We start from the raw sequence: 13,824 nt of genomic DNA on the forward strand, positions 1-13,824 counted from the left end.
ATTCGAGAGTCTGTGGAATTTCTTTACTCAAGACAAATAATACCTGTGAACTTTAGGGTTATTTCTTTGTGTTTTCCAGACATTGTTAAGTGAGACCCTTCGATTCATCTAGGAAGATGGTGGCACTATCCTTAAAGATCTGCGTCCGCCACTGCAATGTGGTGAAGACCATGCAGTTTGAACCATCTACAGCTGTGTACGATGCTTGTAGAGTCATTCGGGAACGAGTACCTGAGGCCCAAACGGGACAAGGTGGGTCTGCGTCGTGTGCTGTATTTCTTCACTGTGCAGCAGAAGGGACGGAAGCTCGGAGCAGTGCATGTGCCCTACAGCCTGTGTGTTGTTTGTTTGTTTTTTGGTTTTTTGAGACAGGGTCTCCCTATGTAGTTGAGACTGACCTGGAGCTCACTATGTAGCCCAGGCTGGTCTTGAACTCACAGCGATCCTCCTGCCTCAGCCTCCCGAGTGCTGGGATTACAGGCGTGCGCCACCACACCCAGCCAGCCTGTGTGTTTTAAATGAGATATCTTTTAGGCTGGGTTCACCTTGTTTCCCCTGTGAGCCCCGTGATGACAGTGGCCATGTCATTCCCAAGTCATCCATCAGCATAGCTGTGCTGGTCACCCTTGCCCTCCCATAAGTCACCATGCTCTGCAGTTTGTGAGCCACTCTCTGACATAACTACATATCTCCTTCACTCAGTGAAGCGCAGAGGACCTCCTCTAGCACATGTTGGCATTGTGTCACCAGCCCTGGGTGCCATGCATGGTCACTTTTGATCACCATCAGGACCTGAGGCAAGTCTTGGATTGACAGCCCTTTGAAGGAGCTTTATAAATTTTATCTCAAATCTTAGAAAAACAGAGGGAACACATTATATGTTTTGTGTTTGATTAAACTACTGACCCGTATTAATCCAAGTTTAACCAGAAGCCATTCATGTACTGTACAATTGATTTACCCTTTCCATTCATCTCCCCTCTACATTTCCTTCCCTTATTCAGAGATTGATCTGACTGACAGTTGAGAAACTGGAATCACTTTTACATGGATAAGCCTTTAGGTGTGAAAGTTGGTAAAACTCAGCTTAAAAATTGAAGTATAAAAATGAGCTTACTAGCCGGACATGGTGGCACACAATATAATTCCAGCACTTGGGAAGCTGAGGCAGGAGGAGTCCTGGGAGTTCAAGACCAGCTTGGGCTACGTAGTGAGTTCAAGGCCAGCCTGAACTGCATAGCGAGACCCTGTCTCCAAAAACAAAAATCACCAAGATTTGATTGTCATCTTTACTTTTCACTTTGTGGTTTGTTGTTTTGTTTTGGTTTTGTGTGCGTGTGTGTGTGTGGTTCTGGGGATTGAAGTCAGGACTTTGTATTTGTGAGGCAGGCAGTGACCCCATTGAGTTAAATCCCCAGCCCTTTCTCTCAGATTTTTTACAAAGTTCCTTTGGGCTAGCTTGCTGTAAACTCTGGTGAAAGTGTAGGTAAACCTTTGAAGACCTCGGAGCTTTGCTGAGAAGCAGCAGTTGCTTACATCCTTCCTTTGGGGTTGCTGGTTTGTACGTTCAGGCATTAAGAAGAAGTCCAGATGGGCCGTAGCTCTGTTTCCCTTGTGCCCCCACTCCGAGTTCCGCTGGAATTCCTAGGTAGAATAGGGATTTCTGTGGAGAACAGTTTAATTTTACAGGTATTTTCCTAATTTCTTGAAAGTGGGAGACAAAGACTTCAACTAGTGAGGAACTCTACCAATCCAATAATGTAGTATGCTGGATCCTTCATGGTGTATAAAGTCCCCATCTGCCTCTGTGTCCAGACAGCCTTGTGCTTAAGTTTCTCAGTTTTATTTTGTTTTTGTTTTTATCCAAGTTGTTTTATTTTTGTTTTGTAGAACTACGGATTGAATACCAGGCCTTCACATTGAGCTACATTCCCAGTTCTTTTTTTATTTTTATTTTTATTTTTGAGATTGTGTCTTGCAAATGTGCTGATTTTCCTAGGCTAGGCTCAAACTTTCCATCCTCTTGCTTCAGCCTCTTAGAGTACTAGGATTCCCAGGCTTGTGCCACCACACCCAGCTTCTTGGCTTGATTTTTTTGTTGGCGGGGGTGTGTACCGGGAATCGACTTCTGGTCCTTGCACTTGTGAAGCAGGCAGTGGAACCACTGAGCTAAATCCCCGGACCGTGGCTTGATTTTTATGGCAAGGTATAGAGACTCAAATTCAGTTAGAAAGAAATTTGGACTAATTTATTCCTGTGGTACCCTAATTTTCAGACCCAGGTCTAACCCATGGATCCTCAGAAATATGAACCGGTTTTGTGAGTGTTGCTTCTGCAGCTCAGCCCCCTCCCCCACCTGCTCTGGTGCTGTGAGCCACTTTGGGTTCAGCTGGAAACATCTTCCTGGTGAAGGGCAATGAAGGCTTACTCTAGAGGTGGGCTTAGGACTGGGAAGCCAGCAACAGCCTCAACAAACTTTGCCTCCTTTATGTCTTTTCCTTTGTGTTCCAGCTTCTGACTATGGGCTGTTTCTTTCGGATGAAGATCCCAGGAAAGGGATTTGGCTGGAAGCAGGCAGAACACTGGATTACTACATGTTGCGAAATGGGGTAGGCTACTGGTCTGACTTAATAGCCTCACTGCTTTGGGCCATCTGTGGAAGCCAGCATCATTCCACCGTTTTGATTCCAGGGCATTTTATCAGTAGTTCCTATTAATGTGCTGTCCAGTGGTGAGAAAATGCCAACCATCTACATTCTTGAAAGTGATGCAGTTTGTGGTATTTTGAGCAGTTTTTCCATGTCATGTTGGACAAGGTACCCACAAGATAAGGTACAGGCATATTCTGTGAGGATATAAGTGTGTTCCTGTTGGAAAGTCAAACAAGAATGGCAGGGAAAACGAAAGTTAATTCTAAAGAGAATCTGAGACCAAATATTAATTACCATTTTGTTTTTTGGTACCAGGGATCAAACTCAGAACCTTTTACTTGCCAGGGAGACACAGTGCCTCTGAGCTACATCCCCAACCCAGCATTTTGTTTTTTAAAAGAAATTTCAAATAGGGGATGTGATTTTAATAACTATTAGTAATAGTAACAAAACTAAAATAGTAGTTAATGGATATGAGGAGAAATACTGTCCAGCCTAACTTCCAAGATACAGGGTCTTTTGGCCAATCGGATGAGTTGGATCTTTCAGACTAACCAGTATTCCACAGAGCAAAAGGGAAATATTTGATCAATTAATTTTAATTAATGTTCCCTCCATAGTTCTGTTTTTCAGAAATATAATTACAAAAAGAGGGCTCTTATTAGAAAATAACTTCCATACTGAATGGCCCCACTGTGGTCTTGCTCATGTTTCTCTCCGTATTTATATTCATATGTTTATATATGCTAAATATAGTAGCCATTTTGAGAGTAAATTTTACAAAATGTCATTTTCTATGTATCGATAGTAAAACTTGCTTATGATAGAATGCACATAATTGCATATGGGCACTCCTGTCTTTTTAAAAGGAATGGAGGCCTTTTTCTCTGCCAGGTCTCACTGATGCAGCCTTTCCAGGTCTCCACGAGGGTATTTGCCTCTTTCACTATTGTATACAGGGTAATTTTTGTTCATCAAGCTGCTTGGTGAGGGCAGGGTGTGATTTCACTACCATATTTTAAAGAATCTTTATTAAAGCAGTTACTGAGGCCTGGAGATCCTGTCTTACAGAAGCTTCTATAATAATGAAGGAAACTTCTTTCTTCCTAAGAAAGATTTTTCAAAGAAATTTTGGAAGGATGAAATCAGCACCTGCTAGGGACTTAGTTGTTGTTGTTGTTTTTAAGGTAAATGTCCAAGTTTGCTGCCTGTTTTCCCCTGTGTGTGAAATATGTGCATGGTTTGTGTTCTAGGACATTTTGGAATACAAGAAGAAGCAGAGGCCTCAGAAAATCCGGATGCTGGATGGATCTGTGAAGACAGTGATGGTGGACGACTCCAAGACTGTAGGGGAGCTCCTGGTGACCATCTGTAGCAGGATAGGTGAGCAGTCTCACGCCCCAGTTCCACTTCTGCTTTGTTTTGAATGTCACACCTCCCCTCTTTATCCACCCTATCTGGTGTCGTCATAGTTTTATTCCACGCAGTCCCAAAACTCCTTGTTTGATAATCTACTCGTGGCATTGTAAGCTCTCAGACTTCTTACTGGGTCACCATTGGGAGCTTTTGTTTCTCTTTTGGAAAATCACAGGTATTTTCACTTGAGAGGAATTTTTTAAAATGTGTGTAACTCAGCCCCGCATTGATGTACAGAGTCTCCCTAAATACCACGGTGACAGTTTGTGTGACTGACTGTTGAACAGATTTTCTTCTTGTAGTTTCTTTTAGTCTCCCCAGAGGACAACTTTGCCTCCTTCTCACATGAGAAGTACTCAAAAAAAGTGTCTAAAGAAACTGAGTTCTTTCACATCCTTCTTTTTGCGGGGGTGGGGTATAGTACTGGGGATTGAACTCAGGACCTTGCTCTTGCATGGCAGGCGCAGTGCCGCTGAGCTAAATCCCTGGCCCTTTTCAGATATTTCTTACTGAGTATTCTCTTGCCTTCCTCTGCCTGGTATCTGCTTTGTTCTTGTTTCTCAAAAATTAGTGGAGAACTGCGTGTGACTTACCTAGCTGAAGGTCTTTTGTTTGTTTCTCAGAGCTTTGTGACGTGCAGCCTCCTTTTCCTCACACCAAGAAAGCTCTCTGTCCTTTGCCAAAATAGGCTCATTGCAATATCCCAGGCCCCGAGTAGGAGTTGACAGCAATTATAACCTCATTTCTTTTTTTTAGGAATAACCAATTATGAAGAATATTCTTTAATCCAAGAAACTGTTGAAGAAAAGAAAGAAGAAGGAACGGGTACACTCAAAAAAGATAGGACGTTGTTACGAGATGAGAGGAAGATGGAGAAGCTGAAGGCCAAGCTTCACACAGATGATGACTGTGAGTGTGTGGGGAGGATGTGCCATCCAGGCTCCGGGCTCTGCTGAGCCTCAGTCCTTTCTCACCACCCTTGTGAGCCAGAGCGGGTTTTGGCTTCTTTTAAATGTGTAAACGTTTTAGTTTATGTCACTAAAAGAGGAAAAACTTCTAGAAAAATAAAATGTAATGGTAATACTATTTCCCTAAACAGTTTTCCTTTAATATCGCACGTAAAAATTGTGTTCTCATTTTCTCCATCATCTCCTACAAATTCTTTTCGTAGGTTGGACTGGAGTGCAAATAGGGTCAGGTGACATGCTGTTTTAACTAAGTGTGTTTCTTCTCTGTCCTATTTGTGTCCCTCGAGATTTGTGTATGTGAAGAACCCAGACTGTTGGTTGCACAGCATGTCCTACCCTGTGGGTTTTGGTGATTGCATACCTTGGTGTCATTGTAACATGGTCCTCTGTCCGTTTTAATTCCTTACATGTGGAAGTTGTTGAATGTGTGTGTGTGTGTGTGCACGTGTGCACGTGTGTGCACCCATGCGAGCACACAATGAAAACTCCATCAGAGGTGCTATATGATTCCGTCAGGAAGCTGTTTCTTGTTGTCCTTGGTTGGTAGATGTTAGCAGCCATGGGTGACCATTGTCTCCTTCTGTCAGAGGTTAAAATTGGTGATAAGCTTCTGTCATAGGAAAGCTACTTTCCATAGCCACGTGACTAACATATGGAAAAGAATATCAAGGTGATATCTGCCCCACTGCCCCTGCCATGTGCACCTCGCTGCGTCCTCCTCGGTGGGACATGATTCATCCCCTAGTCTGCCCAGACCTCCCCTCTCCTTGCTCCTGCCGCAGCGCTGGGATGACATCACCATTGTCATTATGTTTATTGATCTTTGGTGGGTCTGACATTTCCTCTGACTCTTTCTCTAGTCCCTTTGCTTTCTGCCTCATTAGATTTTTCAGTTACGTACTTCTTTCCAACAAAGTTTGGTAGACAAAGCCGAAGGATTTATTAATGTGTGCACAGGACTGTCCCAGACACAACGGAGAGATGGGCTGTCAGCTACATTCTGTGTACTGAAGTTGCTTAGAATGTAGTGAGGTGGGTCATAAATGCTTACCCACAGTGTGTGTGTGTGCAGCCTGGAAAGGAGTGGAGAGAATGCTCTGCAGAGTGTGCAAGGAGTGGTCGAGTCTGTGCCCCCAGAGGTAAGGACAGGATTCGTAGAATGGCTGAGATTCAGCTGGTCCTTAGATGAGGGCCAGTCTGTTTTCTCCTCCTTTCAGCCCTCGCACCTCTATTTCCCATGACTTTAATTTTCTGCCACTTTTCCACTTGAAGTCAGAGGTAACTTTTTATGTTCCATGTCTCTGAATTATTTCACGTGATGAGATTCAGGTATCTACTGCTTATTTTATGGAAAATTCCAATTTGGTTTTTTTAGTACCAAATACTGGTTTCCTTATTCTCACCTTCTGGGGAAGAAGTGACATGTTATCAATTCACTATGGAAGGTCAGCTAACTTTAGGAATGGCTGGGAGTTTTGTCCTTCCTTTACCTTTTTGTTGCTCATATGGTAGATGACAAATTAATTTTCAAAGTGAAAAGGCAGAGTTACTTTGCTTTTTGCTTTTTTATTTGGTTTGATATCGGGGATTGAACTCAGGACCTTGTGCTTGTGAGGCAGGCAGTAGAACGAATGAGCTAAATCCCCGACTTAAAGGGCACGGTTTTTTTGTTTTTTGTTTTTAAATCTCATTGAGTTTATTGGTACTTTTTAAGTTTACAGTACAGTTACATTTATCATTGGGATCTTGTACCTTTACATGACAGATCTTGGTTTTCATTTTTTCCCCATACCCCTGCCCCCACTTTATCCCCTCCACCCTTCCCTATTTATAAAGAGTTTATTTCCAATTTTCCTCTTCTCATATTTTTTCTTGTCCCTTATTTCCTTTGCCCTACCCTTCCTACTTCCCCTAAGGGCAGTTTTAATGTAAGAAGTAACTCTGACTGTCAGCCTCAAGAGAAATCTGCATCTTTGTCACACTGTTGTTTTAAGTCCCTTTCAGTTAAGAGGAGAAGCAAACACCGTTCTCTCTTGTGTCTTGTGTTGCAGTAAATTGGCTGGATCACAGCCGAACGTTCAGAGAACAAGGAGTAGACGAAAACGAGACATTACTGCTCAGACGAAAGTTCTTCTACTCTGATCAAAATGTGGATTCCAGAGACCCTGTGCAACTAAACTTGCTTTATGTCCAGGTATGGCCTTCAGCGCTCAGACACGGAGGTTGGGGAATGTGCAGGAGGCTCCTGGCTGTGTCTCCCACACTGTTCCCAGTATCCTGTCTAGGGAGTGCGTCCCTAGGCTCTTGCTATCTGGTGGTAGAGCAGGTTGGTGTTGGATATGAACCATTGGCCATTGAGAGGGACCTCTCTGGGACTCTCTCTGCCTTCCTATATTGGAACTCGGTGCCTGGTGCTGCTTTTCTCTTCCTGCTCTCAAGAGATGGCTGTGTTCATTTAAATGGTTCACCATTTCAGAAACTACAGCTTTGTTTAGCTAGCACCGTAGCATACCATGAGATATCAGTAAAAAAATCATCGCTTCTCATTAATGGGAAGTTTTCTTCACAATAACCTTTTATGTCTTTACCATTAACTAATTGTTTAAATTCAGGCAGTCATTTTAACACATCTGAGTTGCAGTTTCCCAGTATGAAAGATATGGCCTTGGCACGGGATTGTCCCTAAAGTTACTTTTGGCTCGGCAGAAACAGCCTATATTTCTCACCCTTTGTTTCACCTAAACTTCCTTTCCTTCTTCCCTCCATCTATCTACTTCTCTGCCCAAAGAAATAATAAAAGAATGGCAAACTGCAACCATCCCTTCTGCCTATATTTGATAATAATAAGTAAGTCCTTTATTTATGTATCGGTAAATCCCCTTACATGTTATATAATTGTTTATTTTTGTGTTCCAGTGGCAGAGTTCAGTAGTTGCCACACAGACCTAACGGCCCTGAAGGTCTCAAATGTTCACCATTTGGCCTTCTAGAGGAAAAGCTTGCTGACCTCCAAGTTAGTGGGTAGAAGAAATGGTTTGGAATGAAGCTGGAAGGAAAGGAAATGGCAGGGCCGGAGAAGATGCTCAGGAGTTTAAGGCCCAAGGTGATGGCTATGTGTTGATACAGGAGTGATCTGGGGGTCATTTAAAGAAAAGAAAGAAAGGAGGGGGATAAATAGCAGTGGCATGGATGGGTTGTACACCAGGAGCAGGACTGCAGACACAGCAAAGGTTCTAGGACTGTACATTGCTTGTCCTCCCCCTGGCTGTCTTGGCTATGGAATTCTTTTCTCTGTGTGAGTATCCATCTCTCTCTTCTCTCCTTCTGATCCATCAGTCTTTACTTTGCAGTGGGAGTCAGGTTGGTTTTACTTCTTCAGTTTTTTCCTGGTAACTTTATGGCTTAAGTGCATACAAAAGAAACTTTCTGTTTCAGTTTATATGAATCTGGTTATTTCCTGAGGATTTCCCTTTACTTTATTTTTTATAATTGCTTCTTCTACCCTAGGTTGTCAGCCCTCTTTCCCTTTGGGATACCAGACCACCTGCATGTGTTCCAGCCCTGGGCCATCTGACCCAGCTCTGCGGAGTTCCTGCTACCCCCTGCAGGCTCGGCGTATCTGCACCTGTCCTCAGCTCTGTGGCGAGCGTGTGCTGGGCTGGGCCATGTCTGTGGGGAGAGACATTGTCCCCCAAACCCCTGAGGTGTTCCTTCTTGGTGTGTTTCAGGCTCGGGATGACATCCTGAATGGCTCCCACCCGGTCTCCTTTGAGAAAGCCTGCGAGTTTGGTGGATTTCAAGCCCAGATACAATTTGGACCTCATGTGGAGCATAAACACAAGCCTGGATTCTTAGAGTAAATGACCTTTATTTTCCTCTTTTCTCTCCTCTTGTTTTCTCTTCATCTGTTTTTTCTTCATTTGTTTTTGTGGTGCTGGGGATGGACCATAGGCCCACATGTATACTTGAAGCCTTCACCTGTTTATTTTTTGGCAAGGTGCCCAAATGCACACACACTGATCTCAGTCCACTGCCAGAATGTTGGCTTTCATTCACTTCAGTGTATTACCAAATTTGTGTTTTGCAGGCAAAGCAGGAGGCCTAGAAATTCATTGTTCAGGTGACTGTAAAGGTAGTTTTGGAAGCAGGTTCTGAGTTCTAGCGCTGGGTGATTTTTCTCTCTACCAGAGCTGACCAGCCTGTCCTGAACATCTGTGGACTTGCGGAGCTCACTTTGTGCACCTCTGCAACCTCTGCCCATTAGCACATTGCCCCCTCATACTAGGACACTTTTGATCATCTTTGGCAGGTCCTGTTGTTGGTTTCACTCCTTGCAGTGTTAGGGATCAAACCCAGGGTCTTAAACATAGTTGGCAAGTGCTGTATCCCTGAGCGATATCTCCAGTCCCTTGTCATGTCTAATTTCTTGAGATTCCTTGATAGAGCAGCGTAGTGTGAAAGAGGCTTACATTCTTTAGTACAATCTTAGGAATTATGTTTGCTTTGAAGTGTGATGTGCAAATACTTACTTTGTTCTTTTCCTCCATTTGGTCTTTGGTTCGCTTTTATAAAATAATAGGCATATGTTTTCCTGGCTCTAGATCCTGGGATTTCAGGAGAGATCTGGCCTTTCAAGTTCCTCAGAATCCCGCAGAGCATGGGCCATAAGATTGAGTTTCCTAGGAATTCTCAGCGTTCCCAGCCACTAGTAGGCTACTGTTTTTCTGAGTCGGGTCTTTCCCTTTTTTTGATCTGGATTTTTGCAAGGGTATTATAGTATTATGTACACCTTCCCCTGATAATATTGCTTTTCTTTATTTATGTTATTTTTCTCTTGGTTGCCACTTTAGTGTGGATGGGGGGAGGTGAGTAGGGTGGGCTTGGGAAGGGAGGGAGCCAGGAAGGAAGAAAGAAAGGGAGGGAGAGAGGGCGGGCTCTCTCAATCTCACCATGGTTACTGTCACACCATCCCCTAGCATGCAACCTGCAAGGGTTGCAAGTGGGAACCTAATATGGATACTGGCTGAAAGGCAGAGCACTTGAATGTTTCTTGAGGCTGCATCTAGCAAGAGATACATTGAGCACAGTCTTCTATGAAGACGGTTTGACAGGAAGGGTTCATGCAAAGGCTTATGTGACCCTTGAACCCACTTTCACATTTGTGGAAAATATTAGGAACCAAGTAGTGGATCTGAGTGACAAGAAACCCTGACTTTTGTCCTAGTTGTAGGCAGTGCCTGACCATCAATCACACTGTTTGGTCTAAACTGAGGTTATTACAGAGCCACCAACTCTACCCATGGATTAATGAACCGCAGGAATGTTGTATTCTGCAGCACACACATAGTGACCTTGACTGCGCAGCAGCTTTGGTCGGTTCCTGTTACTCTCTTCCGTGTTCTCACACCAGTCATGTGGCCACTTGTTTCCTGGGGCCCATTTCTAATGCCTGGTGGTCTTCCTTCTGCAGGACCCTCAGGAGCTTGCCTTTGTGCTCTGTGACCCCACAGACTCCTTACTAAACAGTACACACATGTGTCCTTTCAGTAGTTTTCGTATTCCCACGTTGGCCCCTCAGAGCTGGTTCCTCGGGTACATCCGAGGAGTATGGCTGCAGACACTGATGAATAAACACCCAGAGCTCATTAGGCCTTGGAACTAACCTTTTGCTTCTGTTTCTAGAGTGAGTGAGGAATAGGAGGGGAAAAACAGGAGGAAAGGTATTTTCTAAGCCAAAACACTTAGGATTAAATGGCTCCCTAGTTTTCGGCATTCATAGTTACTGCAACTGCATGTGGCCTGGTTAGGGACTGCTAACCTTGTGAACAAAGAAGGCAGGATTTTATGTGACAGATATGAAAGGAAAAACAGAGAGCAGCAGTTTCTTCACAGCTACTTCAAGACTTTTTCTGTGCACAACTTCTGACTTTTTAGCCCCGAGCTTGACTACTTTCAAAGGCCTTTCTACTTCCAGGGTAAAATTGCCCCTTTCACTGGCCTCCCAGCCTGTGCCAAGATTAGAAAAGTCCTTAAACATGTGATCACAAAATTCTTGGGTCTCTTTTCTGTTGTCATCAGTTGTACCTACCAAATCATGGTGAATGTCACTGTGCTGCTCACTGCTTGTATAGAGATTACAAATGAATCTCAGAGCATTCATATTGGTCTTAACAATGTCCACTACCATTTATGGTCCTGTTTTACTCTGAGTGCTTGCACTCCAATAAAAACATCTTCTCATAATCTTAGATAGTACAAGTTAAGCTGTTGTACTGTACCAGTTTTTCTTCCTTACGATTAGAAAATGAAGCCCATGCCTCGAGTGCAACATGCACCCTTAACCGTACTCGAATTCTAAATTAAAATAAGTCTGTTGTGCCTGGTGGCAGTTATTTTTCTTCACAAATTTGATTTACCTTTTAATTAGACCAAATCTATTCCAAGTAATGGAGAATTACTATTTAATGTAGATATTTAATTGTGCATGTTCTTGCTCATGCTGTACAGGTGAAACTTTACCAGGAACTAAGTCCTCTCTTAAGTAAAGTGAACCAAGCAGGCCACAGTACCCTGGTTTAAAAGTTGGCTGGCAGATCCTGTTTTTGCCTAAACTTCCCGTGGTCACTGGCAGGGCTCTGTTCTGCAGCCTGTATTTGTGCAACATCTGAACAATTTGAAGTTTAAAAAATAATGAGAGGGCCAGGGATTTAGCTCGGTGGTACTGCTGCCTGCCTTGTAAGCTCAAGTTCCCGAGTTCGATCCCTGGTACCCCTCCCCCCGAAAAACTAACTAAATAAATAAATAATGAGAAAGAACAATAATAAGAAGAACTTGTGCCAGAGCCAGACAAAACATAGAAATTTTAGTCACATAGTAGGTAAATGAAGTAAGTAGGGCCATGTTTAATAAATCTTTCAATTTTTAAAATTTTGTTTAGTATTTTTGTTCAATGTAAGGGTAATAGGGGCATTTTTATGACATTCTTTTTCAACTTTATCCATACTCTTCAGTGATTTCTAAACTCATTGTCATCGTAGTAAAAGTACTCTTAGAAAAGTGGGTCAAAGGACTTAGAGAGTTTTCCGGGATTTAAGAATTACTTAATATACCCCATGTACTCTACAGAGGGGAAAATAGGTGCTAGATGAAGAGGTAGAGACAAAGGCAAAGCCCATAACTGTTAATACCTGGGAGCCAGAAGAAAACCAGGCCTCCCAATTTGAGTCCAGTGTGCTTTATCTATGTAACATTTTTCCTTAGTTCACCTGAAAGATTCCCAGAAAGAGGTATTTTATTGGAGCATGAAACAAATACTGCAGACAATCTAATAGTCAGGTATTTTCATTACAGCCCTTTGCATTCAGAAAGTGCATTGAGAAAATGTGCCATGTGTTCCTCTTTAACATATGCAGGGCTTGCACACATGTGCTGCTCCACCGGGCACATGGACAGCACAGAGATGTTCTGTACCAGTTCTATGCTGTTTGTGAATTCACAACCTGTGCAGCAAATAAACATAGGATTAGTTAAAGCTGAGAACACCATATTTGAGGTGACTCTAAATACGGACTTTAAGAAAAAGCATAATTAGAAGTAAAGACTATTATGAACATGGAAGGACTGATTCACCAAGATGATGCAATAATTGTGGACCTGTAAATGCACCTAACATTGACTTAAACGTAGATAAAAGAAAAAATAAGCAGTATCAGAAAAACTCCTGATAAACAATCTTAGTGTTGTGGTTTTTGCAGACCCATCACAGGAAGTGATTAGCATAATAGCAGAAGAGAAGAAAGAAAAATTTTAAGAGAAATAATGAAATAGAAACCACAGGCAGAATTATTAAAACAAAAAAATGGCTTAAAAAATTAATAAACATGTAAAGCTTGGATACTCTCGATCAAAGAGAAAAAGATACGTTGTTAATGATAGTGGAACAAATGTGAAGATAAAAATATTTTTCAAAACAATGTAATGAAAACTTGAAGCAAAAAATTAAGTTTATACAAAATGAATAATTTTGAAATCTGAATAGATGTATAATCTTGAAAGATGCTGCCTTGACAAGTTAAAATACACCATCAGAGAGCTAAACAAAAACTGAGCCTGGATTATATCAGAGAATAGACCAAAAAGCTCATCGCCTTTATTTGAAATTAGTGAAATTGTAATAGCAAAACTAAGTACAGATCTTATAAAGCTTTGTAACTGAATATAGATGCCTTCTCTACAAAAGTTAAAATATTAACAAGGCCCAACACGAATATGTTTACGTGTCAGTGAAAGTTATAACTAGAGTTTCTTCTAGGGCTCATGTATCGAATGTGTAATTTGAGTACTAAGCACTGGTGATACAGCATGAACAGCAAAGCTCTTTTCTCATGAACTCCATTCTAGCATGGAGAGACAAAGTAATAGTAAAATACACCATACATTAAATAATAATGAAAGGCAAGATAAAGCAGAAACAGATTTGGGACAATGTGTGTTTTAGAGAAAAAATTGCTATTTTAGAATAGGAAGGCAGGGATCACTGTGAAGAAGACAATATTTGAGCTTTTTAATATTACAAAATGTGTGACTGTATGCTTTTCTGAATTTTTGGAGAGAAAGAATTTCATAAAATAACAGGAAAAATAAAGTTCAGAACACAGTAGGAAAACATGGAAACTTATTCAGTCTACACTGGAATATCTATAAGGAAAGGAGTATGATAATTTCATAGTAGAAGCATTTCCATTAATGTCAGGAAGGAGGCTTCAGTCAGTGCTTGTCAGCATAATCCC

General features: G+C 42.1%; 1 protein-coding gene across 8 annotated transcripts in view; it reads left to right on the plus strand.

Moving 5' to 3' along the window:
• The window catches only part of Tln2 (talin 2), a 392,497-nt gene that overhangs the window by 223,334 nt on the left and 155,339 nt on the right, over window positions 1–13,824 (plus strand). For all 8 annotated transcript variants that reach the window (XM_033756129.1, XM_033756128.1, XM_010641220.3 and 5 more), the window contains 6 exons: window positions 80–252; window positions 2,512–2,609; window positions 3,905–4,034; window positions 4,824–4,976; window positions 7,087–7,229; window positions 8,764–8,891. In XM_033756129.1, the coding sequence (XP_033612020.1) occupies window positions 117–252; window positions 2,512–2,609; window positions 3,905–4,034; window positions 4,824–4,976; window positions 7,087–7,229; window positions 8,764–8,891 (788 nt within the window). In that variant the 5' untranslated portion in view covers window positions 80–116. The remainder of the gene's footprint in view (window positions 1–79; window positions 253–2,511; window positions 2,610–3,904; window positions 4,035–4,823; window positions 4,977–7,086; window positions 7,230–8,763; window positions 8,892–13,824) is intronic.

This window comes from Fukomys damarensis, unplaced genomic scaffold (genome assembly GCF_012274545.1).
Source record: "Fukomys damarensis isolate Sample0158 unplaced genomic scaffold, DMR_v1.0_HiC HiC_scaffold_25, whole genome shotgun sequence".
Lineage (NCBI taxonomy): Eukaryota > Metazoa > Chordata > Mammalia > Rodentia > Bathyergidae > Fukomys > Fukomys damarensis.